This window comes from Lepisosteus platostomus, chromosome 7 (genome assembly GCF_059453375.1).
Source record: "Lepisosteus platostomus isolate fLepPlt1 chromosome 7, fLepPlt1.hap1, whole genome shotgun sequence".
NCBI lineage: Eukaryota > Metazoa > Chordata > Actinopteri > Semionotiformes > Lepisosteidae > Lepisosteus > Lepisosteus platostomus.
In genome coordinates this window covers 59285545-59312208 of record NC_142617.1, presented here as the reverse complement: position 1 = coordinate 59312208, position 26664 = coordinate 59285545, and the positions used below count along the sequence as shown (strand labels likewise).

Sequence of the window (26664 nt, the reverse complement as noted above, 5' to 3'; positions counted from 1 at the left end):
TGTTCAAGTCTCACCTAAATCTATTCTTTCTGAACTGTAAAAAAAAAAAAACAATAATCAAACTACACCATATTCTAAAAATGTTTAATAAAGAACACAAAAATTGAAAAAAAATGTACAAAATGTAACCGTTATGCTATATTTACATGATCCATGTAACTATAAAAAAGGCATGCAAAACAAAAAATGGAACAGAAATAACAGAAAAGCCCACATGTAAAATAAACCAGATGCAGTCTGCTGCAGATGAGGTGGACTCTATGCAATAGCAACTGCTTCTAAAATCATGTTTTTTCAAATGAAATGTGCTAAATCTCACACCAGTCCACACGCACCACTGCAGAGCTCTCTCATGGCGTCTGCGGATCGATGTGAAATGGAAAACGTCCCCAGAACGCCTGCGTGTTAACAATCACGTGTCTCTGTCCCAGTAGTGACATTCCGAAATACAGCGCAAAAGTGCATGGAAATAAAATGACAACAGAAAAACAGGGACAAAAGGCGTTTACAGGTGAAAGCGTGTGCGCACACGGGAATGGCAGCGTGGGACCGCGCGAGACGACAGCAGCGATCAGGACTTCCTGTGTCCCGGTGCAGACAGGAAGCAGCAGGTGCTGATCCCGCCTTCAGAGCGGGTTTCTCCGCACGTCAATGATGCTGGCGCTGGTCAGCAGCGGCCCGGTGCTCAGGCTGGACCTGCGGAGCTCCCTCCGGGGTCTGGCCAGGGCCGAGGGGGCCGGGGGCCGGGGGCCCCCCCAGGGCCCCGGGGCCAGGCCGGGCAGGCGCTGGCGCAGCTCCTCCAGGCCCGGCTGGTCTTCGCTGGGAAGGGACGAGCGGCGCCACGTGGGGGGCAGGGGCGCACGCACCAGCTCCCGGACCTCCTCCCTGGGCCTGGGCCCTCTGTCCGGCGGCTCCCCGCTGTCCTCCGCTCTGCCCCCGGCCGTCCCTGCAGGACCGCAAGCCGAGAACACACCTCCTCACAGTCTGGCGCTCGACACGAGCCCCTGCCCAAGCTCACGCCCTGACAGCTGCTCTTTTTAACGCTTCACTTCTAGAGAGAGCTGTGCGCTTCCTCAGTCTCATCTTCAGTTTCATGCCATGTCAGCTCTCACTCTTTGCCGTTATACAGGCTAATTCAAAACGAAAACGCAAAGGTCCAGGTTCTAGCTCTTTGGCCACAAGCCTGCGTAAAGTTTTTTTACGTTTTAGGTTAGGAGTAAGTAAGGAGATGGGTTTGTTGCACAGCAAGCAGATATATGACTTACTGCTGTGACCAAAATTTCATTAAAATACTAAGAGCTCAGTGTTTGGTGGTATTCGAGTTGAGTTAAAATGAATTTGTAGAAATATTTAAAAAGGCAATCCTTAATTAGTCCAGAATTATATATAAGACAATGATCAGTCTAAGTAATGAAGACTGCCTGGTTGCCGTTGCTGATTGAAGGCAACTTGTCTACAGAGCCCAGAGAATAAGATGTTCTGCTTAAACAATCAGGAAACTAGTCAAGAGAAACCAGGAGACTCAGCGGATCACTACACGGGCTCAAGACGGTCACACCTCTGCCTGATCCATCAGTGTAGCAGTTGTCAAACTGCAGGAGCTGCAGAGAATTGCTAGGAATAAATAAACTGCATATCAGCAGAATGACTGCTGTGAAAGTATCTGCATGCTTAGAGGCTGACATCTTAAGACATTTGACAACTTCGAGAAATTAAGAACTTCGATGGCCAGAGAATATCAGATATGGTGGTGTCAGAGAGAGTAGTGGAGTGTTACAGTGCAGTTATGGCAGAGCATCACCAGGGAAGATACCCAGCGTCTGGTGATGTCTGTGGGTCGCAGACTTCAAGCAGTCACTGATTGCAAAGAATCTGCAACCAAGTACTAAACATGACAATTTTATTTAAGATTATGTTAATGTGTCCAATTACTTTTGGTCCCCTAAAATAGGAGGACTATGTATAAAAAGGGCTGTGATTCCTATATGGTTCACCCAGTATAGCCGTAAATGCCCTTGAATTAAAGCTGAAATTCTGCACTTTACCTTCATAGTCATTGTTTAATTTTAAATCCAATGTGCTGGAGTACAGAGCCAAAGCAACAAAAATTGTGTCACTGTCCAATTGCACTGGATATTCATTAACGAACACAGTTTGGGCCCTGACAGACGTGCCTTTGTGTTGTTCAAGCAAACTGGTGAGGTAATGGAAGCGAGATGATGTGAGGAGGAAAGTCCTTTAACACAAGAACACCTGTGGACTAGACTGGTGCTCAGCTTTAACACAGACCATAGCCCCTGCTGCTCCCCAGCCACGGCGAGTGGTCTCAGTCAGACACGAAACCCAAAGAGACATCTCTGAGTTACATGCAGAGCTGATATCTCAAAAGACAATTTGGTAGATTTATACTATCTTAAAAACATTTCAGGATGTGAACAATGAAAAGCAAAATTACAGACACATTACTGAAACAGCTGTCTTGTAAAAAGCTCTAGTTATCTGGATCCCTGTCACTTCCTCTCTGGACTGCCCCGTGGAAAGCTGGAAAGAGCGCAAAGCAAGGCTGATATGATGTGCGCATTGCTTAGAAAACATAGACAACAGAGCAGAAAAAAGGCAGAACAGAAAAACTGAAACGGAAAGAGGCTACAGAAACAGGATAGGGATCAGTGCAGTTAAGAATGGCTTCCAGCTACCCTGGACAAAACACCTCCCACTCAATGGTTTGTTACCTTTGGCCTGGTCTGCAGGCTGACCGGTTTGCCCCCACAGCTCCCTCAGTTTATTGCTCAGCTCCTGGTTGGCCAGCTTGCAGTGGCTGAGCTCCTTGCCAAGGTTGTGTATCCAGCCCTCGTACTGGCGCTGCCTCCCCGCCAGCCCTTCATCCATTTGCTCTGTCAAGACATGCAGGAGCAGCAGGTTAACCTCTGCAGCCCGGCCACTACGATCAGCAGCACACGAGGCAGAGATTTAACTGGAAAGGCTTGTGAACAATTATAAAAAAGAAAACTGCTACGAAGGACTACTAATGGTACACAGACCTAAATCGTGAACCATTTAATGTACAAACAAAGGCCTTTATGGGTACGAAGCATTCGGCTCAGATACTACATTGTGAACAGAACATACATGGACAGTATCCGTCTTCTGTAAGAAGGAGGCTGTTTGCTTTTCCGCCCTGGCACTGCTCTGTGAGCAGCTGCACCTTCCTCCGGAATGTGGGTGCATGTGTGAATAAGCACGTCTGTGTGTCTCTCTCCTCAACTGCTACACCCACATCTCTCCCAGACAAGTGGCAGCAGCCACAGTGGGGCTCACCTCCTCCTTGGCATGCATGACTAGAGCAGCAGTGTGTTTCTGGGGAACACGAGGGGCTGGAGCATGTGACAGAGACCGCTTGCTGATCCCGAGGGCCAGACCTGTCAGGGCTTCCTTTCTCTCTCTGTGCTTCCCTGGGCCACTCATCCATCTTAAAATAATAAGTAAGACTACAAAAGGACAGAGGCTACTCATCCCATCTAGCCTGTTTGGTAGTTAACTGATCCAAGGATCCCATCCAGCTGTTTCCCGAAAGAAGCCAGGCTATCGGCTTCCTCCACACCCCCACAACTCTTTGTTTAAAGAAGTGCCTCCTGTTCTTGGTTTTAAATTTACTTCCACATATTTTTCACTGGTGCCCTCTGGTTCATGCTTCACTGCTCATTTTGACATCCACTGGGGTTCTTCAGAAAAGAAAAATACCACGTGCAAACTGAATTTAAAATTTCTTTATCCACAGATTGTGAAAATTTTGACTGACCCACATGGTCATTTCAGGAGGGAAAATAAGAAATAAAACAAGAAATTGGATGACAAATTAGTCTGAATGATTAGTCTGAAACTCCAGTAAAATCAGAAATGAATGAGCAGTAATCTCGTCTGGTTGACAGCCAGAAGGACTGCAGAAAGTAAAAGAAATCCACTTGGTGCATGTTTAGCGGCGAGGTTTGCCATTTAAAGGAGGGACTTGACTAAAACTAAAGCACTGACTGCCTCCCCCACCTCTGCACTGCTGCAGCAGCAGCTGGATGTTCCTCTCGTGCTCCTTCTGCTGCTGGGTCAGCCTGCGGTCAGTGTCCAGCCGCTGCCTCTCCAGCGCTGCCTCCAGCCACTGGACCAGCTGCTGCTGCTCCTCAGCGCGCATCTCCAGCTCTGCCAGGGCCAGCTGCAGCCGGCGCTCCTCCTCGCGCAGACACACCACCTGCACACACAGCAGCGCAGGGTCAGAGACAGCAGAGAACTCACACAGACACACTGCCTGGAGCACAGAGCAGCGCAGGGTCAGAGACAGCAGAGAACTCAGACACACCACATGGAGCACACAGCAGCACAGGGTCAGAGACAGCAGAGAACTCACACAGACACACTGCCTGGAGCACAGAGCAGCACAGGGTCAGAGACAGCAGAGAACTCAGACACACCACATGGAGCACACAGCAGCACAGGGTCAGAGACAGCAGAGAACTCACACAGACACAGCCTGGAGCACAGAGCAGCACAGGGTCAGAGACAGCAGAGAACTCACACAGACACACTGCCTGGAGCACAGAGCAGCGCAGGGTCAGAGACAGCAGAGAACTCAGACACACCACATGGAGCACACAGCAGCACAGGGTCAGAGACAGCAGAGAACTCACACAGACACAGCCTGGAGCACACAGCAGCACAGGGTCAGAGACAGCAGAGAACTCACACAGACACACTGCCTGGAGCACAGAGCAGTGCAGGGTCAGAGACAGCAGAGAACTCACACAGACACACTGCCTGGAGCACACAACAGTGCAGGGTCAGAGACAGCAGAGAACTCACACAGACACACTGCCTGGAGCACAGAGCAGCACAGGGTCAGAGACAGCAGAGAACTCACACAGACACACCACCTGGACTCACAGCAGCGCAGGGTCAGACACAGCCTGGAGCACACAGCAGCACAGGGTCAGAGACAGCAGAGAACTCAGACACACCACATGGAGCACACAGCAGCACAGGGTCAGAGACAGCAGAGAACTCACACAGACACACCACATGGAGCACACAGCAGCACAGGGTCAGAGACAGCAGAGAACTCACACAGACACAGTCTGGAGCACACTGCAGCACAGGGTCAGAGACAGCAGAGAACTCACACAGACACACCACATGGAGCACACAGCAGCACAGGGTCAGACAGCAGAGAACCTATACAGTCACACTGCCTGAAGCACAGAGCAGAGAAAGCAGAGAACTCACACAGACACACCGCCTGGAGCACACAGCAGCGCAGGGCAGAGACATCAGAGAACTCACACAGGCAAAATGCCTGGAGTACACGGCAGCACAGAGCAGCGACAGCAGAGAACTCACACATGCACATTGCAGAACAGTGCAGCGACAGCAGAGAACTCACACATGCACACAGCAGCACAGTGCAGCGACAGGAGAGAACTGAGGTGTTTTCCTGAAGGTCTTGAAGAAGTGATGGGTTACCCTGTGCTTTTTATTAAACAGCACAAATAATCCAAACTGTCACAATTAATCAAGTAGAAATGTTGTTTGTTTTGCAAAAAAGTTTAAATGTTTTTCAAAAAAGAAGTGTCAGACTTAACCTAAAATAAAATTGCTTTGAATACAGCCCACAGTGTTTGATTTTTCCGACTTGCTAGAGTTTGCATTAGTTTTCTTAGTGTGCCACATTTCTCAGTCTCGCAGGCCTCCTCTCAGCTCCTGTATTTCTAACAAGGATACACAATGGTTTTCTACTGAGGCTCCCTGACACCTTGATTTCCCTACTTCCTTTGTCCTAATTAATATTATTTCTGCATTTGGCTGACACCTTTAACCAAGGTAACTGAGGATAAGGAACACAATGCAAATACTACAATGCTATTACTTGGCAAGCTTAGAGGCTATGAAGTTTAATATTAAGATCATTGCTCTAACAAAATAGAAAATGCAGCATAATCCTAATGCATAAGACTAGTGAAACCGAAATGTAATGGAATATGATTAATTTACTTATTTTTATGTAATTCATTGAAAACAAAAAAAGGACACCCAAGAGGGTACCCACTTGCCCAAACCAAAAGCTCATTGGAAAAGATGTCTTGCACATGGAGATGGACTTTAATCATCTGCTGTAATTAAATGATGAGAAGATACTAACACCTGAAAGAATGACCTGTAAGTTTCAGACTCTCATTCCCAGCTTCCTAGTGCCACACACAGCTGGTGCACCCTGAGCAGGGAAAACGCGACCGCTCGGCGACCGCTCGGCGTGAGGACCTCACCTTGTCGAAGTACTTGCAGAGGAGGGCTCGTGTCTCGGAGGCGGACAGGTAGCTGAGCTTGGCCATCAGGTTCATCTCCCACTGGGACAGCATGCTGGCGGAGGCCCGGAGCTGCCTCTGCCGCTGGGTGATGGCCTCGTTCTTGTACTCAATGGCAGCATCCAAAGCCTCGATGGCCTCGTCCAGCTGGAACAGAGTCCGCTCCTCCTGTGGGGGGGCAGAGCAGGGGAGCAAGACCAGGGACAGCTGATGGGTCAGAGCTCTCACCTGTCCTGGGATTTCAGTATGGTCACTTGCACCAAATCACAGGTCTAGACACTCTGAAGAACTTTGCCAAGAGCATATCGGTTTGCTTTTATAAAACACAGACATAACGTCTCTGTTTCACCTCAATAAAGAACATGGCTAGCACTAAAGTGAAAATCACTGGCTGGCTAGCAAAGTCCATTTGAGCACAAATGGTGCTTTTCCTTCTGGGCTAATAAAATGTATATCTGGCTGATTCTTGGTATGCTCACCATGTTCTCTGCGGGTGAAAAAATCAACCAAGATAGATTCCTGAAAATGGATCTATAAAAAACAATCAACTGATGAATAAAACCAAACGGCTACACTGTTAAATCAGTGAAAACAACCTTCTGTGTAACTAAACCGTTTCCGGGTAAGACCTCTATTATTCAGCGCAGACAGGCGTGTTCAGTTAAACCCAAACCACTTCCAGCCATCCCTGAGGATTCTCCCCCCACAACAGCAGTGCGCCTTCCTGTCTGCTGTCTGTTCGAAGGAGTCAATGCCCTGAAGATTCGGTGGCAATGAGATGACCACAGAATGCATTCAGCCTTATCTAATAAGTGAAACAGCTGCGTTGGTAAAAAGAAACACAGAAATCAATCTTATTACACTTCCTTCAAGCACGAGCACAAGCAGTCAATGCCTGCTCTTATCCCCCTGCCAGCCGCTTGCTGATAGAGGTTTCTGTGGGTCAGGGACGAAGCGGCTACCTCGGGGGAGAGAAGGCTGCCCTGGCGCAGTTTGTCGTCCAGCTCGGTTCGCTGCTTCAGGAGCTGGTCCTTCTCCAGGCGCAGGTTGGATATCTCCTGGCGGATCTGCTGGGAGTCCTGGGCACTGCTGCTGCGGAGCTGGCCGTTCCTCTCGGAGAGCTCCCGCTCCAGGGACTCGATGCGGCTGGACAGGAGGACGAGGTCTTTACTCAGGGCCTGCAGAAGTGGGCACACATGAGACACACGAATGCCACCCAGGAGGCACCAGTACTGCTCTCAAGAGCTACAAGAGGCATGCAGGGAAGGCAAGACAGGTCACCTCATTTTTTTTTTTATGTTAAAAATCAAACTGATACAATTTTCAAAATGACTAATTCACAAGAGTTACATTTCAGTTTGAACATTATCACATCTTTCTCCCCTTTGAGAAATACTGTGCATCAGGTCACTAATTTGAAGTGTTTTAAAGTGTTAACTTTTGTTAACAGTGGGTATGACTCAGGGACTACATCCAAACACACAAAACAGAGCAGATGCATAGTGGTGTCTGCCAGCCTGCCAGCCATGTTTGGAGATGTTCACCTTGTTTACCTTGATAGGCTATGCAGGCACTACCATGCTCTATTAAACTCAATAACAATGGGTAAGAGCTACTTGGTATCCCCAATTAGTGATCTTGTTTGCAAGTGAGTATCTGTTAAATTGCTACTACAGTAAGTGTCATTTCCATTTCAGGTCTGAGAAATAAGTGAGTAGTAAAGAGCAGGTATGAGAAGTTTAATTGCTTAACTGTCACAGTTTGAGAGCAGAGCACCATTAGATGTCCTCTGGTTAATTACAAATTCATTTGTACTCTGTCCAGTTTTCTCAGGACAAGATATAAATAACAGCGCCAGCACATTTTCACAAGCTATCCTTCCGAATGTTTTTCCTCATAATTTATTTCTTGTGGTAGGCAGCTGGTGTTGCACTGGGACTATTTGAAAAACTAGTGCAGACGTGTAAATTCTACTTCATTGATTTTTCAGCCTTCAGTTTTAAAAACTGCAGTTCTAAATCTTTTGGAAATTCCCTACCTGCCAAAGTGTGGATGGTTTGCAGAGTAATAAGCTGCAGGACTGAGACAAGCTGTGCTTGGGAGGTTGGCAAGTATGACATGCTTGGCAGCAGATATTTTTCTACATCAGGGTGATCACAGGAGGACCACAGCAGCTCAGTATCCACCTGTGTTCTCCTGTAATGGGGTTTGCTTGCAACTTAATGCCATGCAGAGGGGCGATCCATGACCTCAGCATAGCAAAGCACACTCTAAAAATGACATCTACACACTCTTTTACAGATGTGCTCACCTAATGTTCTCTCTTGGAATGGAAATGAAACGGACTAAAATCTGTACTGAAAGAGGACTGGTCAATGCTGCAAGCAAACAGTGTCAAAATTCAGGCTGTGTTCCTAAATTAAAAACACGCCATTGAGAATCTAAGAGAAAACACTCTTACTTTCATGTGGATATTGAACATATAATCCTGTATGTTGCACGTGTGGGTGTATTTACAGTAAAAACACATCAATACTGAATACACATGCAGGCTTGCCGCTGACACCTGTCAGTGTTCCCTGGGCTCTACGTGTGAAGGCTTGACCACCCCCTACTGCAGGCAGTGGTCTCTGCACTCAAACCGTCTCCAAAACATCTGGTGTAAGCACTGTTTTTTCTGAAGGCTATAAACCTCTGTGCAAGCTGTTATATTAATGAAAAATGACATATAGTTAATTAAAAAAAAAACACTGACTTTTCTGTGTTTTTAATACCTTTAACAACAACTGGCAGCAATACTGGCAACACTGTGTGAAGGGCTTTGAGCGTTAATAGCCCAAATCTTTAATTACAGTGTATACAGACTGTGTCTGATAATGATGATTTGTTCAGACTTGTTGGCTAACTCTAAAACAGTCAGTAGTCGACATTAATTTACTTTTGCATACAGTGTACACACAGTGTGTGACAGGCATGTTACACTGTAGCCCTAATTCCGAGTGGTCCTACCAGGAAAAGGAGAGCACATGGATGTGAATGTGTTTAAATGGCTTTGTTATTTCTTTCCTGCATCACAGTTTAGACTGTCATAGAATATGTTACAGAGAAGACTATGATATATCAAATAAAACTAATAATTCTCCATTTTCAAACTACTTTACAAGTAATGGGGACTCCTCACCACCACCAGTGTACAGCCCCACCTGGAAGATGCGACGGCAGCCAGAGTGCACCAGTACACTTCCCACACACACCAGTGATCAGTGGGGAGGAGAGCAGAGTGATGAAGCCAGTTCAGAGATGAGGATTATAAAGAGGCCAGGATTACAAGGAGGATTATAAGGAGGCCTACTCTTTTCGAGAAATGCCCTGGGATTTTTAATGACCACAGAGAGTCAGGACCTCAGTTGTACATGTCAACCAAAGGACGGCGCATTTTTTACAGTATAGCGTCCCCGTCACTATACTGGGGCATTAGGACCCACAGCGCCCCCTGCTGGCCCCACTAACACATCTTCCAGCAGCAACCTCAGCTTTCCCAGGAGTCTGCCATCCAGTGGGCTGCCAGCTGTGATTTGCACGGTGATATGGCTGCTGGCTTTTATAAATGTTATACGTTTTATACACCTTGCTCGCCGTAACCACCTCTGATCAGATGCTGTTTCCTCACAAGTGAGCTGGTTTCTCTCGCGCGTGACCAACACCCGCAGCCCCCGCCCCCGCAGGCAGCGGGCGAGGCCCTACCTGGCTGGAGCGCAGCCTCTTGCTCTCCAGGCCGCTGCGCTCCTGCAGCAGGGCCTCCTTCTTGGCCAGGATCTGCTCTCTCTTGGTCAGCTCGCCCTCCAGCTCCTCCAGCCCCCGGCGCTGCCCCAGCACGTGCTCCATCTCCTCGTCCAGCCAGCGCTTCTGCTCCTCTATCTTCTGCTCGAGAGGCACACACACACACACATACAGGGCGGGCTGGATGGCTTTGCACAGTCTGCTCTTGAAACAATATCTGCCGCGTACACTACAAGGAATACCTCAGCGTTTGCCCTTCGAGAAGTCAGCTTTTAAAATGAAGTAAAATCAATTAACAACTGAGTTCAAAACGCAAACAAAATTGTATCGACCTCTCTCTTTCCTCCGAGACGTGGTCTTTACCGATAGCTATGTTTTGTCCCAGTCTCAGATCTTGTCAGAACGTGTTTTTCTGCCAGACAAGGACGTCAGGCTGGAAACGAGGACAGCAGGCGCCAGGTGAGGCAGGAGTGTGCAATTCCTGCTGGCCTGGGCAGCGCTGATCTCGACAGGGCTGTGGTTCAGCTAGTGACCCCCCCCAATCCCCTCCACATTCACTGTGCCTGCTGCTGGAAAGTGTCTACTTTCAACATCTTCACTTCAAAAAGAAACTTCATATTAACATTGTAGACAATTTAAAGATTTCAGGTTAACGTAAAGCATTGGCAAAACAATGCCATATGAAAGAAAGATGTATTTTTACTTATCTTAACCTTTAATGTTGGTTGAAAAACAAAACAAGCTGAAAATGGACAGCAAATAATATGTCTCTGCCTGTATTTCTGACTTAATGCACCAGACTATTACTCTGTTGCATTGCTATCAGTTGGCTCTGATGGAATGTGATCAAACTGTTTTCTCCAACAAATGTCAGCTTACTGCGATATCCTACAACAGTGTATAGGTACGTCTGTTGGGCTATATGACATCTAGTTATATAGGTTGTGCCTGAGCCGCTTATTCCCAGCTGGGATTTGACTGCTGGCACCACCCGGTGATGAATTTCACCAAAGGTACCAATGTTTTTGGCAATTCAATGAAGGGCAAAGAAGTTTTCTGTCTTGGTGAAGGGCTAGGGCCGAAATAAACTCCTGTGCTGCTTTAAGTTAAGCATGTGGCTTTTAGTTTAAATGGCCTAAAACTGCTGAAGTCATTATTGAAGGGTGGGATGTGAATCTGGAGTCATCAAGCAGTGGCACTTGGAAATCCAAAGCATTTTCATGCATTGCATTTGTCCCAAATGTTAATTTTTCAATAAAATAGATGATCGGGACATCGGGTGTGTGTCAATGCCGAGAGGCTGTAACTGTAGTGAGAAATTAAATCCCCTTCAAGGCAGACATGTCTTTGTGCTGCTGCCTCAGTGTTTTTTTTAAATAACATCTGGATGGCAGCACTGTTCACTTATCCAACAAATCAACTAGATTATAGCTCGCCAATGTGGCATCCATTCAAGAGTAGTGCAGCATCAGGGGTAAGTACAGATTAAGTTCAGAATAACAGAATGTAGTATTTGCACCTGTTTGTAAGGAAGCCTTCGCTGCCCTTCATGCTTCTCTTAAAAGTTTTAAACTCAGACCTGCTGCTCCTCCAACGAGATGACAGAACCATTGCTCCCGCTGCGCCTCTTCCTCTGGAAGGCCGCAATCTCCTCCGTCTTGATCCTCAGGATCTTCTGCTGCTGCTCGTTCTTTATCTCCAGCTCCTGGACAGAAAAATTCAGCCAGAGCTAAGCTTCGCCGCAAACAGAAACACGCTCCTTGCTTTCAACCCACATTACCTGCTGTAGCTGAGAAAGCACAGGCGGTCGACCCTCAGCCCAAATGAACACGTGCATGCACCGCATTCAAAAGACAAAAAGTATATATATCCACCCTTCTATGAGATCAACAGAGAACTTAAAAGCAAGTTGGACTGGTGCATACTTTTAGCTTTAGCGAGTACGAGGTGCAGGAGGAGCAGAAGGTGCGGGAGGAGCGAGTGGGAGGTGCAGGAGGTGAAGGAGGAGCAAGCAGGAGGTGGGTGAGGAGCGGGAGGTGCAGGAGGTGCAGGAGGAGCGAGCGGGAGGTGCAGGAGGTGAAGGAGAAGCAAGCAGCACGTGGGTGAGGAGCGGGAGGTGCAGGAGGTGCAGGAGGAGTGAGCAGGAGGTGCAGGAGGAGCAAGCAGGAGGTGCAGGAGGTGCAGGAGGAGCAAGCAGGAGGTGCGGGAGGAGCGGGAGGTGCAGGAGGAGCAAGCGGGAGGTGCAGGAGGTGAAGGAGGAGCAAGCAGGAGGTGCAGGAGGAGTGAGCAGGAGGTGCAGGAGGAGCAAGCGGGAGGTGCAGGAGGTGAAGGAGGAGCAAGCAGGAGGTGCAGGAGGTACAGGAGGAGCAAGCGGGAGGTGCAGGAGGTGCAGGAGGAGCAAGCAGGAGGTGCGGGACGAGCGGGAGGTGCAGGAGGTGCAGGAGGAGTAGGAGGAGCAAGCGGGAGGTGCAGGAGGTGAAGGAGGAGCAAGCAGGAGGTGCAGGAGGAGTGAGCAGGAGGTGCAGGAGGAGCAAGCGGGAGGTGCAGGAGGAGCGGGAATAGCGAGCGGGAGGTGCAGGAGGAGCGGGAGGAGCGGGAATAGCGAGCGGGAGGAGCAGTAGGTGCGGGAGGAGCGCGGGCGGGTGTACCTTAACACGATGTTTGCCCCTCTGCATCTCGCTCTCCAGCCGGCGCTTCTGCTGGCTCTCCTGGCGCAGGCGGCGCTGCAGCTGGTCCTGCTGCTGCCGCATGTTCTGCACGTTCCTCTCCAGCTCCTGGACCCGCCGCTCGCTCTGGGCTGACAGGGAGGCCAGCTGTGCCGTGTCACGCTGCTTCTGCTTCAGGACCTGCCGGGAGCACGCACGCTGGCTAGACACTTCTCCCCGGCCCTGCCCGCCGCTGCTTCACTGTGCCTCATCTGAGCTGATCATGACACTTCACTCGCGTCACTCCTGCTGCTCGCATTCTCTGCCGTCACACGTCAGCCCTGACAACAGCTGGACGGGAGCAGGAGGAATCCTGAGCAGCCACAGGCCCGCAAGCTTTCCACACCGGTTTCAAACCACTAATGAGCAAAGAGCACGACAACGTGCAGTTGAAAGGAAAACCAAAAGACACCAATGATCTCTTGAACAAGGGTCATGTTGGAGGATATAATAGCATTAGAATCCCAGGGCATTTATTTTCATGACGGATTTTGTCAATCATGTCAGAGAATCACTGATAATTACCTGGGAGACACCTGCACAATGCAGAAGGATCACCTGCTTTGGGGTGTTGCTGCAAGTCTCAAGTATCCTGACTGCAGGTAAATCGTGACACCCCGTCTACTCAAATCATTCCTCCCATGTTTCAGTCACCTGCAGTTAGACCTGAATCTACAACTCTCGAAATCTCTGCATGTCCCAGGAGACAGTTCAATCCTGGACCTTGTTAATCTGTGATTAAATTCCTCTTAGGAGGATACAAATATTTACCTCCAAGAACAGACAAATAAAGCAGCTACAAAATATGATTCATTAAATCTGGCAAGGAACCCAAAGAGACTGAGGTTAGCTTTTATATCACAAGAAGTTTTCAGCAGACAGTTCTGACAGAACGTAGAATGCCATTTCTAATGTCAAATCTTTCAGGAACAAAATGCTCTAAATGTTTTACATGGATGTGTTTCTTGACACTTTTGATATCTGTTTGTTACAGAGAATTTCCAGCATTCATTACCTAGATAGGGACAAAATTCTGTCTACTTTTTTTCTCTTGACAGGCAGCATCAGCTATGCAATGGAAAGAAAAGCGTAATTTTTCTGAATGCAAAGCATGTCAGCGCCAAACTGCAAGGTCAGCCAAAGGAGATGCCTTAGTGACAGCAGCTGTCACGTGCCTTATGCATTAAACACGCAAGCTGGTTTATCTTGCAATTCAGACAACTCAGTGACTTGACCTTTATTAAGAACACTTTCACGGTTGCTTTTATGAAGTTTGACGTCATTTCCATCAGTTATCTGGGCTGCAAAACACAGTGTTTGATATTCCCGCAAGGCACCTGAAATTCACCTTACAAACAGCACACTTATATTCAATTTCCAGACTAGCAATCATGCAAGTCTGGGCAGGAATGGATATTTTGTTTTTCATTTCCAAACTTTAAAGTTTGCAGCTCTTGTAGCCTTTATATTCAGTTCTTTTTTTTCTATTCCTCCTCCATCTGTACATGTGTATAACTCACAAGCACAACCTGTATATTCCCTCTTCTCCATGTTGTAGATCATTTAGGGTATTTTTTTAAATGTTTGCCAAATTAGCCAAGGGAATTTAAAAAATTTGGCCAGGGGAATATTTCTGCAATTTCATTTAGTATTTGTTTGTATATTGATCAGGTGTCACTGGATGAAAATGGTAGGACTTTTTGGTAGGAGTCATTGTGAAATCTTACCTTCTCACTCATCTAAAAACAAAGCCTTGGAGAGGATCTGCAGCCAAATCTGATACACAAATAACATCTGCTCTGGCATTTCTTGTGTGAGCCAAGCTCCTGGACCTATGTGAGACTGATACAACTAGTTCAGTCCAGGAAGAAGCATGCTTTTTTCCCCAATGCCATATGCGAATATTACCATCCGCTCTCAAGCAGTGATATGTTAAAAAAATATAATTTACAAGGTATGTTGAAGAAAAAATAAATAGTTAATATCTGATTGCAAAGCTGTCTATTGAGGGAGACTAGGGAGTTTCATTCATAGATTTTTTTGGACATTATTTCCAATGTGTCAAAGCGACGCATTGCAGTGCCTCATAAACACTATGGGAACCCCTGTATCCTTTCACACAGAGATGAATTAAGGTATCAAACTGAAATAACAATAACACGTTTCTGTCGACAAGCTGAGGACGATGAAGCCGTAGCGACGATCACACTGGTGTCACGGTGAAGCTGGTCTGACCTGCACTCTGCTCTGTGCCGCGGCGATCTTCCTGCGGCACTCCTGCGCCTTGGACCGGTTGGCCGGGTCCCGGGGCTCGTGGCCCTCCAGGTCCTGCAGCTGCTTCTGCGCCTCCGTCAGCTCGGCCCGCGCGCGCTCCGCCTGCCGCTCCAGCTCCGAGATCTTCCGGCTGTACTGCCTGTTCATGGCCTGGGCGTCCCTCCCTGCGGGCACAGCGCGGGCCGTGTGAGGGAGCCTCATGTATTGACATCACACACAGCAACGTCCTTAACGCCCCACACGGTAAACTGCCAGAGGCCAGTTAGAGAACTAAGTAGCTTCTCTAGACCTTAATTTATTTATTGAAACGTCTTCGTGGGAAAACGTTCACAAAAAAGTATATAAACAATTTTAAACTATTTATTTTTTTAATTATAATGGCGATTCTTCTTAGCATAACCCACTGGATTGAACTTCACTGCTGAGAAATCCCAGTACTCAAAGCTCACTAATTTTTCATCTAAGTTAATAAAAACAAGCTGCACAACTGGGCTACATTTGCCATCCCTGGGATATATCCTGGAACATGTGGGTGTTTTTAATAATAAAGCGCATTTGCTTTACTCATTGGGTTTATAATTTAAAAATATACTTAATAACATCAACTCGCATATCGCTGCACAGACTACTTCTCATGTTTAGATTATAAAAAAAATTTAAAAATAAAACATCCATATTAATTTGAATATTTTTTAATAGACAAATTTATTTATCACATATCAGTAGAAACAGGTTAGATCAAATTACTCTGTACTTGACAGTCTGTTGTCTTGCTGCAGTCTGAACCAGACAGAAAGAGGGTGAGGCTGATTGCGTTACAATACTGTGATTTATGTTTGTAAGGCCTCAGTTAGTGAGAAATGCACATCTGCTTATCGGCAAGGATTAACAGGCAGGCAGGAGCAGCTTGCTCAAGAGTACAGCAGCAGTGTTCCCAGTAAGACCTGAACTCACTACACCGCAGTTAGCAATCCAGAGCTCTAACCATGGCTTGGTGCTCCCCCAGCTTCAACACAAAAATCCTAAAAATACATGATCTATTTGCAACTGGAGTGGCTGCAACGCGCTTTCAAAGGTGGTGCCTGTGAGCCAGTTCAGCTTGAAACTTTCTCCCAAAAAAACATTCTATGTAATCTCGCAATATTTTGAAATTGTTTTGCAATATGCCTAACAATTCCGTACTAACACGACTGGATGTTATCTTCAACATTCACATGCTCCTCTACGATAGCGATACTCTGGTGCTGGAGTTGCTAAGCCGCCCCTCAGCTGTACCTGTCTTGACCAGCTCCTTGATCAGTTCCTCCTTCATGCGGATGTTGATGGACAGCTCGCGGATCTTCTGCTGGGCCTGCAGGAGTCCCCAGTCCGAGCCACTCTGGCCTGGGCCAGAGGTCACCAGGGGGCAGCTGTCTCCCATAGATCCTCGCAGACCTGACCCCCCACCACTGCTGTTTGCTAAAGACAATGTTTTTGAAAGTCAGTGAAAATGCAGAAGGGTTTATGTGTTTTGATTCATCACTTACTGAGCTTTGCACATAAAAGACAGTTATGATGCAGATTATTTTTTTCCTTATTCACTACATTTGTATCATCAAACATGTATCACCAAGCTGCTGCTGTCCCTTCCTGTCTGCACTAAGCAGTGAATTTGTCCTCAGGAGTATGTGAATTTCACTTACTGATCTGTACCTTTAACAAAAATATCAAAACAGAGGATCATTCCTTGATTGCATCATGCATCTTAACAGATGTCTGAAATGGATGGAATTTATTATCTTTCCTTGTTTTTTCTAGAACAAATATGATTTCTAAGTGGCATAAAAAATTCAACAGCATAACCAGACAAAAATGTAACATGGTTAAATGGTGTAAAATGCACATCAACAACAACATATGGATGCAAATGTTTCTGTACTAAAAGTGAGCACTGCTGCAGACAAAAGAGGGGCTTCCACAAGCGGGCAATGAGTGGGTGTTGCTGATTGATCTTCGAAACTCCTACAAAGACTGGACTGAGCAACACTGCAAGTCTTTACTTGTCACAACACAGAATGCATGGAGATGCAATATTTTTGAATCAAGAAACTTTGAACCTATCTTACTAGCCAGGCTGGCAAACTGAAGCAACTAACTGAAATAACAAGGCTGGTGACTGTAAGTCTGAAACTTTCCGAGTGAGGAAATATTCTACTGTTTGTCCACAGCATAGCTTGTGAAGCAGCAGTGTGTCAGCCTGTTCTGCAATCATCGTTCTAGCTGCAAAGACACTCTCCCTGCTCTTGCAATACTACATCCATTAAAACAGGGACACTACTTCTGTTTACTTCTGCGACTCTGTTTACTTTGTAGTTTCAATTAAATTCAGAAAGGTTTATAGAAAAGAATTCTTAAGCGTTCTGCTGCAGAAAGGAAGCTGAGAGAGAAAAGTAAACTCTAGAAAGCAGGGGAGCGGGGAGACCCACACTTTGGCAGTAGCAGATCTGGGGACACACACCCCCTCCCTTGGCCAGACAATGCAGTACTCAGCACTTCTCTCTTGGTCCAGGTCATGTTCAGGTGTCTGCAACAAAGTGTTCACTCATTACAAAGCTGACATGAGACTCTTATCCCCTGAAACATCACACACAGAAAAGAAGCAATATGTTACCACTGCAAAAGAGAAGAAAGTGATACCAATTTGTGGTCCCAAAGAGCCACACTCCCGCAGGACCTCAGAGATTCTGAAACAGGAGTAATTATGACCAGCTTGGACAGTAAATAATCAAATGTCTATTACACACCTCCCTCTGTCTCTCTTCATCTTGATCTGACTGTCTTGCCCTTCTTCTTCAGCGGCAAGGAGGTCAGGGTCCTGAAAGGAGTCTACCTGGTATTCCTCTCCTTCCTGGCAGCAGTGTACACAATCCTCCCTCCCCGTACAGCTGCCGGGACCTGAATGGCTCACCTGAGGAGCAACATAGCACCCACCGAAGTTCAACAGCCCGAAAAGAGCAATACATCACAGGACTGGTCCAAATCCAGTTAGGTTTCAATCTCACCCTGGCTAGAATGAGATAGAAATGCGCTCAAAATAAAATAATAGGTTTATTTAATTTACAGCAGATCTATCTATTGTATATCTATGATATGGTCAACAGCATTCTGGTTTAGAGGTAGGGTTAGATCCTATCCTGTATGCAGTGTTGCATAACAACAGTATTTTTATAAATTATATGTTAAGAGCAAAACTGAAAATATAAAAAACAGTGATTAAAGACAAGAAAATTAAAACATAAGAACGGCAACAATAAATACAGCTGCAAGTAGAGATCATTGGTGGTCAAACCTAAATATCACTTCTCATGGACAAGAATGGTTTCTGATAAGAACGTGTGTGGTTTTCTGTGTATGTTCCATAAACAATATGACTCTATGAGCCTTGTCTAAGGACATATATACGACAGTTTTGCATTTCATGTAAAGGAGACACAAAGGGTAACAGGCAAGTTCATGCACATATTTTGTTCGAGCACAAATAGTTTACCATACTATCCACGACCCTATCCGATCTCTGCAAGAAATTAAGATTTCTGCATCTGACCTTTACGAAAGGTCAGTTAATCTAGAAGTGTCTATTTTCCAGAAAGACACAGCAAGACCAAACTTACAATGGCAGAGATTCAAAAACACACCATCAACACCATCGGTCTTGCTGTGGACAGCTTTGTTTCCTGGTCATCTTGCTGCAGAACACCCCACTGCTGTCTGTCCAGAGATTGATGTGTGACGTCTGTGTCTCAGTGCTTCCAGGTCTGGTTTCGTGCTCAGGAAGGTGTGTTAGTGTGACCCCTTTCATACTGAACACTCACCCTGGTTCTTTAACATGATCAATACAATAACAGTAGAGTACATTGGAATTCTTCATTATTAACATTTTAAATTTATTTGATTAAATCCATTAAACCTGAGTATTGTGGCTGTTTTCTGCATCAGTATAAAAGGTTTACATTATTACCAATATTAAATTCGATTTGTAATTACATGTATTTGAGAGTGCTCTAAAACTTTGAAAATTTCTTGAACATTTTAATATCTAACATATTTGCTTTTGGTTTATAAGAGTTAGTTCATTCAGCAAACTGCTATCAGCTACTTAAGAATATATTGATGTGATACAACCCTTTATGAACAAATCCTCATTTTCTATGTTTTAAATGCACCTGCCTACTTCCCGAAGTTTCTGCTTGTGTCCACTGATTTCTGTTGTTCTGTTGATTTTCATTCATTTTTAATAATGAAGGCTACAATCATATGAGCTTGATCCATACTCATTAAGAAAATTGCAGCTCTGATCAGTTATTTTATTTGGAGTACTACAGAGAAAGAATAATCTCTTCATTGCATAATAGCATAGTGGGTTAATATATTGCAAGAAGCAAAATCCAGCATCCAGGTGGGGCTGCACATTGGTGGTGCTGGAGGGGAGTCCCCACTACCTGTAAAGCGCTTTGAGTGGAGTGTCCAGAAAAGCGCTATATAAGTGTAAGCAATTATTATTATTAATTATTAATATCAAGGCAGATGAGATTTGTTGTTCAGGATATTTACCTTTCTGGAACTGATCCTTCTATTGTCCCCGTTGGAAACAAGTGTGGACTGCACTGCACTTGAAGTGCAGAGACGTGTGGAGTCTGTGGGAGCAGTGTGCGGCCTCTGCTTGAGATGCACCAGGTGGACACCGACCACTAAACCTGACACAGAGGAGCCAGGCTGGACCAGGCATGTCTGCAGCTCAGCAATTACATCCTGTTGCTCCTGAAGCTTGTCACTCTGAGGAAATACAACAGAGAACAAAAGCACAGTTGTGATACTCGAGAGTGCCTCTTTTCATGCCTAATACAGCTTGTCAGGAAAACTGAAAAACTATGTGGCAAAAACAGCACTGCAGTCTCTGCGTTTGAACACAAAAGGTATCATATTTCCAACAGCTACTGCTATATGTTGTTTCAGAAACGTTATTTTTCAGGTCCCTGCTCTAAGGTGGACTGCAGTAATAACACAGAAACCCCTTTTAAACTCTAGGTTGTTCATATATAAAGTTAACCTTATGTGAGATCTGTTTTCATACATCACCTGTGTAAGATGCTGCAGTGAAACCAGTAAATGTATTCTGACTTTTAAGGAAGGCCAGATTTTAAAACCTATTTTTGATTATTGCCAAGACATCACAGTTAACAACCCTAACATTACATTTTGACATTCTCAAAACTGAGAATGGATTTGTTTAAAGCTGGCATGTTCCACAGAATAATGCTCCACTGTCACCATAATGTGTGTCTGGTTTGCAGTTCTGGGCTGCTGGTCATCGGCACAGCACTTGTAATCCATAGAGAAGACTGAGATCTGAGGAGGCTCCAATGTAGTACAGCTTCAAGCAAAAAGGAGTATTCTGAAAACTGCAAAGTGTGAGTACATTCCTATCCCCATACCTGCTGTTTGTACTGCTCCATGGCATCCTCCAGAGCAGCCAGGAAGTCTGTGTTCTCCTTCTCCAGCTGCTGGATCCGAGCCTGTAGCTGAGAGATGTACTCATCCCGGTCCTTCTCACACTCCTCTGCCCCCTGATCAATAACCTAGGACACACATGCCACACAGACCTATCATGGAAATTCGCTAATAAGAGATTAAACTGATTATTTCCTGTGTTCCTCTGGTGTAATGAGCAATATTTTATTCACAGCTCAAAAAAATCTGTATTTGCATTTATGGTGTTTAAGTACAAAGCCGTGTCTTGGCTACTGCTAGACAAATTTTGCTCATGCATAGGCTGAATTGAAATAAAATCTCTGACACGCTCATCATCTGCTTCTGCAGCAAAGAATGAAGGCCCTGGAAAATACCTGGTGTGTGGTAGCACCCTTTCCCTTCTGCAGCTCTGTGGTTCCTTCCTCTGTGGACGTGCTCTCGATTCCGCTGTCCAGGCCTGAGGCCGTGCTCAGCTCGCTGCGCTGCTCCTCCACAGAGCACAGCCACTCCTTCACCTGCAGCAGCTGGCCTGGGCTCAGCGCGCCCTCTCCCTGCAGCTCCAGCAGCAGCCTGTACGCAGCGTCCGTGCAAGTCCTGTAGTGTGCGCTTTCTGCTTGCAGCCTGCCCAGCTCTCCGCCCCCCGCCCCGGCCCGTCTCTCGGGGTCCTGCCGGGCGATGGTGCGGGTCTCAGACCTCTGCCGATTCTCCAGGGCGCGACGCAAGGCTTTGATCTGCAGCTCCAGCCCCTCCGTGCGGTTCGGCTCTGCCCGCCGGTAGTTCACTACAGCCCGGTTCTGAATGTTCTGAGCCCGTCTGGCGTAGTTCAGCGTGTTGAGGCTCTCGTCGAAGTCGGCGGAGGAGGGGCTGATGCACGCGATCATCAGGGTCTTGGCATTCCCTCCCAGAGAGTCCTTCAAGATCCTGTGGGCAGACAGATAAGAAGCTGTCAAAGGTTGCTCTCCAAAAAAAAGGTCCTATTCAACATACCTGCCCACACACACTTCCAGACTTAGTGCTTCAAAATACACGTCAGAACTGGACATTTTTCACAGCTGTTGATAAGCTCACAAGTACATGATTTACTCCCCTGCTTTTATTCAATGACCTGCTGGACCCGTCTCGACCAGCTCCTCATGCGGATGACGGTGGACAGCTCGCAGCTTGCTGCTGGGCCTGGTGGGCTCCCCGGTCAGAGCCCCTTTGGCCTGGGCCGGAGGTCATCAAGGCACGCGACACAAGCGGATCACAGGGCCTCGTACCTGGTGATTTTGGAGTCCCTATAGGGGATGTGCGAGCCCCTTCTCTTGGGGTCCCCCAGCGCCCCGATGACGTTGCCCAGCGCCAGCAGCCCGCTGTTGATCTGGATGCTCTCCTTCAGCCGCTCGCCCGTGTTGCCGGTCTTGAGGACGCGCTCGGAGCCGGCCAAGTCCACGAAGTGAAACTTGGAGGCCAGGACGTGTGCGGCGGCGCCAGGGGCCCGGGGCCCGCCCTGCCGCTGCTCCATGGCCAGGGTGAAGATGGTGTGCGAGCGGCTGGAGCTGGGGTTCATCTGCGTGGCCCCTGTGTGCCTGGCTGCGTTCCCTGTCTCCAGCAGGCTCAGCACCTCGTCCAGCCCCTCCACCTCGCACTCCTTGACCCCACAGAGGACTGCAGATGCCAGAGACACGGTGACAACATCAGATGGCTCCCCTCTCTCACCCCGACATGCCGCCTGACACAAAGGTAGCCAGTTTTTCTACGCTGCCCCGTCTTTCTGTTTTGATACCTCTAATTAGCTTTTTAAAACTCTACCATTATCTAAAATAAATAACAGGCAGTGGTTTGTCATTCATTAAGCAAAACACGGTGACTTGTAATACTTCTCGTTTCAGAACCAAGAGTTTTTTTTCATTTGCAGAATCGCCTCTTGTTAAAATTAGGTAACAAATACAGAAAAGAAACATATGGAAGACATCATTTGGTGTCTGGATTCAAAAGGATGCTAATTAAATTCTGAATTTTGGAGAACTGAACCTCTCTGAACATGGAATTCTTCCACGTGACGTTTTCTTGCAGGGAGATAATGCTGTATTTCTGGAGTAAAAGGATACAATTATGTGATCTGCACTGATCACAGATTTGTTTCAAATATTTTTTTTTAAGGTTAACAAGGCAAGATTCCGTGGCAGGACTAAACACAACATATGTGCAATGTACTCCTACTTGCCCACAGTACAGAGGCTGAAAGGCACCTAATGAAGCTCTGAGGAGTCATACCAATGTTGCCCTTGTCATCCTCCCGGATGTGGATGTCCTTACTAGCCGTCTCCACCTCCAGCAGGTCCCTGAACTCCTCCTTGTACACCTCCAGGTAGGAGATCCGCACGGAGAAGTCGCTCAGGTCGTTCTCATCCAGCAGCTTGAAGACCTCGGCCACGGCTCGCGGGATGATGCCCTGCTCGTCATCGCTGAAGGAGGCTGCAAGCCAGCGCCACCCCGTGTTAATCACACCTGCCTCGCTGTCTCCTCTCCACCACATGTCAGATGGCGAGCAGGGCTGGTCAGGCCGCAGCTTCTAAGCTGTAGCAGCTGTACTGTAGGAAGTGGGTCTGGCTTGGTTTGGTGTGAACACTCCCCCTTCCCTGTGTCTCAGCGCCTCGCTAGCAGCCTGGGAGCTCAGAAGCACCTCACCAGAGAGACATTTTTTGATCAAATCATCACTATTTGTTTCCAGCACGGCTCAGCCTGGTGACTGAGCAGTAAAACCTACACATCTCGATGAGAACGATTAGTTTCACCGAAGGATCCTAACTAAGAATGTAAGAGGTGTAACAGCACACTTCCACAAAGACACGTAACATCTAAAATAGATTGAATTTCTTGCTTTTCTTAAAATATTACAGTATGTGCTATAAACGTAAGCATTCTAACAGTACATAAATACAAGAATTACAGATATAGTTTGCATGTAATAAACACCAACCAGAAGAAGTATTTTTACACATCAAGACAATTCAAACTTATAAAATGTGGTTTCTCGTTATCACTCACCAGAACAAAAACCATATAATACAACAACAACAATAATAAAACATGTAATTTTATTTATTAGTAGCTTTGTTCCCTATCCAATACTGGTTCCTAAAACTGTAAGCAAAAATATTTAGAGAAACATTTAGACCTCCACAGTGATCCCTACTGGCAGAGAGTGGCGCGGAAACAGGACACTCACAGATATTGGCCTCCCCAATGGTGTAGGTTTTGCCTGAGCCTGTCTGTCCGTAGGCGAACACTGTTGCGTTGAAGCCCAGGAAGAAAGCCTCGATGAGGGGCTGCACACAGGTGGAGTACACTTCCTCTTGGCCACTGCTCTCCGCAAAAACAAAGTCACACTGGAAATGGCGGTCATGGCCGAGGGTCACCCTCTTGAGCACAGGGTCCGCCGTGATGCAGCTCTCATGGCTGTGCAGCAGCTCTTTGGGCAGCAGGGGGCGCACTCGGACCACCACCTGCACCAGGCTCTCCTCGGCCCTGAACTGCGCAGGTCCTTTAGGTGCCATGGCTGTAGCTCAGCAGCAGCCACTGGCACGGCAGCCTGCCGGGGCCCCTGCTAGAGCCATCTGCAGGGCCACTGGGGGTCCTAGTGACACAGCAGAGAAAGCAAAGCAGGCAAATCAGCCCTAAAGGTGCAGTTATCTGCTAGCAGCTATAACACCCTGCAACTCACAACCGGCAGCCCACTGGAGCTCAGCAGGTGTGAGCCTGGTCAGTCCTGGTCAGTACCTGGATGGGAGACCTCCTGAGAAAGCTAATGTTGCTGCTGGAAGCGGTGTTAGTAGGGCCAGCAGTCTATGTGGGTCCTAATGCTCCAGTAAAGTGACAGAGACACTATATTGTAAAAAGGTGCCGTCCTTCGGATGAGACGTAAAACCAAAGTTCTGAATCTCTGTGGTCATTAAAACCCCCCGTAAATTCTCAAAAAGAATAGAGGTATTACCCTGGTGTCCTGGCCAAATTTCCCCCTGGCCTTTACCAATCATGGTGTCCTAATAACCCCCGTCTCTGAACTGGCTTCATCACTCTGCTCTCTTCCCCACTGATAGCTGATGTGTGGTGAGCGCTATGCACTATGGCTGCTGTCGCATCATCCAGTTTGGGGCTGCACACTGGTGATGGTGGAGAGGAGTCCCCATTACCTGTAAAACGCTTTTAATGTGTCCAGAAAAGCTATATATGGCATTATTTACAGCATTATATTATTGTCTTCATCATCATCTCCTTAAGATGAGACTGCATGTCCTGTTAGCTGGTTCATCTAAGAAATTGCTTCAGGAAACACAGTATGTTTAGAACTGTGCTGTTCAAGCACTGAGTGCTGATCAAGCCTAAACAATTTGAACACATTTCTCCTGTGCTGAAAAACTTCCAGTGGCTTCCAGACTCCTACTGAAGCGACTATAAAATCCTCTTGCTGACCTACCAGCTGTTGCATGGTATGTCTCCTCAGTACCTTCAAGAGCCACTATCCCCACACATCCTAGTTCACTCCTTCTAGCCTCTGGGCTCCTTCACATTGTATGTTAGAGGGCTGAGCCCTTTGTTGTTTACAAACCTCGGCTTAAAACTCATATGATTTTGATGGCTTTTAAATCATAACCTATTTCTCTCTTTTCATTTCACATTTACATTTTACTGCATGTTCTGTTAACTGTACATTTCCATGTATAATTTATGTAATGCGCCTTGAAAATGCTCTTGAAATTGAAAGGCACTTTATAAGAATAAAACTGATTGAAAATCAATTGAAGATATTCTGCATCACAATTCATAATCCCCTGCAGTCCCTTCCAGCATCTTTCCCAAATACAGTTTTCCACTGTTTATTTTAATCTTCACCTGTTCAATCAATTACATGCTGCAATTCAGAGCAGCTGCAGTGCATCCTCCTGCTCTGGCGAGAGGAATGCCTGAAGCAACATGCTAGTAGCAGTCAAGCAGGCAGGATGGGCCAGAAGGCTTCCTCTGGTTCGCGTGAGCATGTCTGGCAGTTTCTTCAAACCGCCCTTTCCCCTTTTAGCCTTGATCAGGATCTTCTTGATTAAATCTGTTAAATCAGGTTCTCAATTCCTGGTAATGAAAAACTTGTAACTATTAGGTTTAAAACCGATGTCTTTGTCAGACGACAGTGTATGTAAAAAAACAATATACTGGGTGGTTGAGGACAATGACTAATTATTGTCTTAATTAGCCACTGATTGAAAACACCTATACACCCCGAAGGACTGTGACTCTGCAGTGCGCCACTGGTGTAAGTGGACTAGATAAGTAAGGACTTCAGGGGTTTAGAAGTTTAATTGCACATGTTCAGTAGCCGCGCATTTTATGTTAAGTCTGTAGCAGTTGTATAGAGGCTAGTAGTAAACATCCGTACTTTTTCCAGAACCAGAACTCCAATTTAACTACCGTAAAGCCAAACGGACTGAAACCAGCAACCTTTGTGCTTCTACACTGTAGATAATCGGTCCGGTTATTACAATTCAACCGTTTTAATTGCTGTTATTTAAAATGCTGTTTGCGAGAAAACTATAGGATGAGTTTTTTTTTAAATACGAAGAAATGTCTGGGTACACTGCTATACGATTGAGACTCTCCATGAAACACATGGATAGTGCAGTTTATTTATCACTTTCTCATGCGACATAACCCCGTTCTGACCAAATCCTCATATTACTATTACTATTTTTCTCAGTCAGAAATACATATATCACGTTTAACGCATGAATTACTCGACCCCAGTTAGGATAAACGTTAAAAGAACATGTTTAAATATCTGTCTCCAACTCTCACGAGTTTCCCCAACTTCATAAGAACAATAGCAAAACATCAAAAGTTTTTTTTATATATATTGAGAAAATATACTCACCTTTCAAAGCAAAATACCAACGAAAAGATATTTCACAGTTCAAAGCCTCGATACCAGTTTCATTTTTGTGTATATGTATATATTTTCTGTGGTGTTTTTCGCAACTTAGTGTTTTTAGTTTTGCAGCTTTTTAATGCGACGTAATACGTCA

At 46.4% G+C, this 26664-nt stretch overlaps 1 protein-coding gene across 12 annotated transcripts; it reads right to left on the bottom strand.

Annotated features, from left to right (window-relative positions):
• Positions 1-70: 70 nt before the first annotated feature.
• On the bottom strand, positions 71-26664 carry kif7 (kinesin family member 7). 12 transcript variants are annotated; one of them, XM_088641450.1, is made up of 20 exons: positions 26514-26624; positions 25487-25717; positions 23823-24230; positions 22868-23068; positions 21871-22258; positions 20986-21532; positions 20575-20718; positions 19694-19915; positions 17887-18050; positions 17569-17666; positions 16379-16561; positions 15065-15267; positions 12773-12970; positions 11704-11829; positions 10089-10265; positions 7307-7522; positions 6306-6512; positions 4042-4240; positions 2733-2894; positions 71-946 (listed from the first exon to the last, which is right to left on the bottom strand). In XM_088641450.1, the coding sequence occupies exons 3-20, from the start codon at positions 24148-24150 to the stop codon at positions 627-629; spliced, it is 4083 nt and encodes a 1360-aa protein (XP_088497576.1). In that variant the 5' UTR covers positions 24151-24230; positions 25487-25717; positions 26514-26624; the 3' UTR covers positions 71-626. The 12 variants fall into 12 exon arrangements, 9 of the variants coding, with proteins under 9 accessions (XP_088497576.1, XP_088497575.1, XP_088497577.1 ...); XR_015940439.1 differs by lacking the exon at positions 25487-25717 and adding an exon at positions 3319-3488 and having other exon boundaries at positions 805-1130; positions 26514-26664; XR_015940438.1 differs by lacking the exon at positions 25487-25717 and adding an exon at positions 3319-3488 and having other exon boundaries at positions 808-946; positions 26514-26664.

Excerpts from the sequence above, each read along its gene's own strand:
- kif7 (XM_088641449.1), bottom strand. The coding sequence starts at position 24,150 with ATGGCACCTAAAGGACCTGCGCAGTTCAGGGCCGAGGAGAGCCTGGTG. Across the intron at positions 2,895-4,041 it reads GCTGCTGCAGCAGTGCAGAG|AGCAAATGGATGAAGGGCTG; the intron begins GTGGGGGAGGCA and ends ATGTCTTGACAG. Across the intron at positions 947-2,732 it reads GCCTGCAGACCAGGCCAAAG|GGACGGCCGGGGGCAGAGCG; the intron begins GTAACAAACCAT and ends GCGGTCCTGCAG.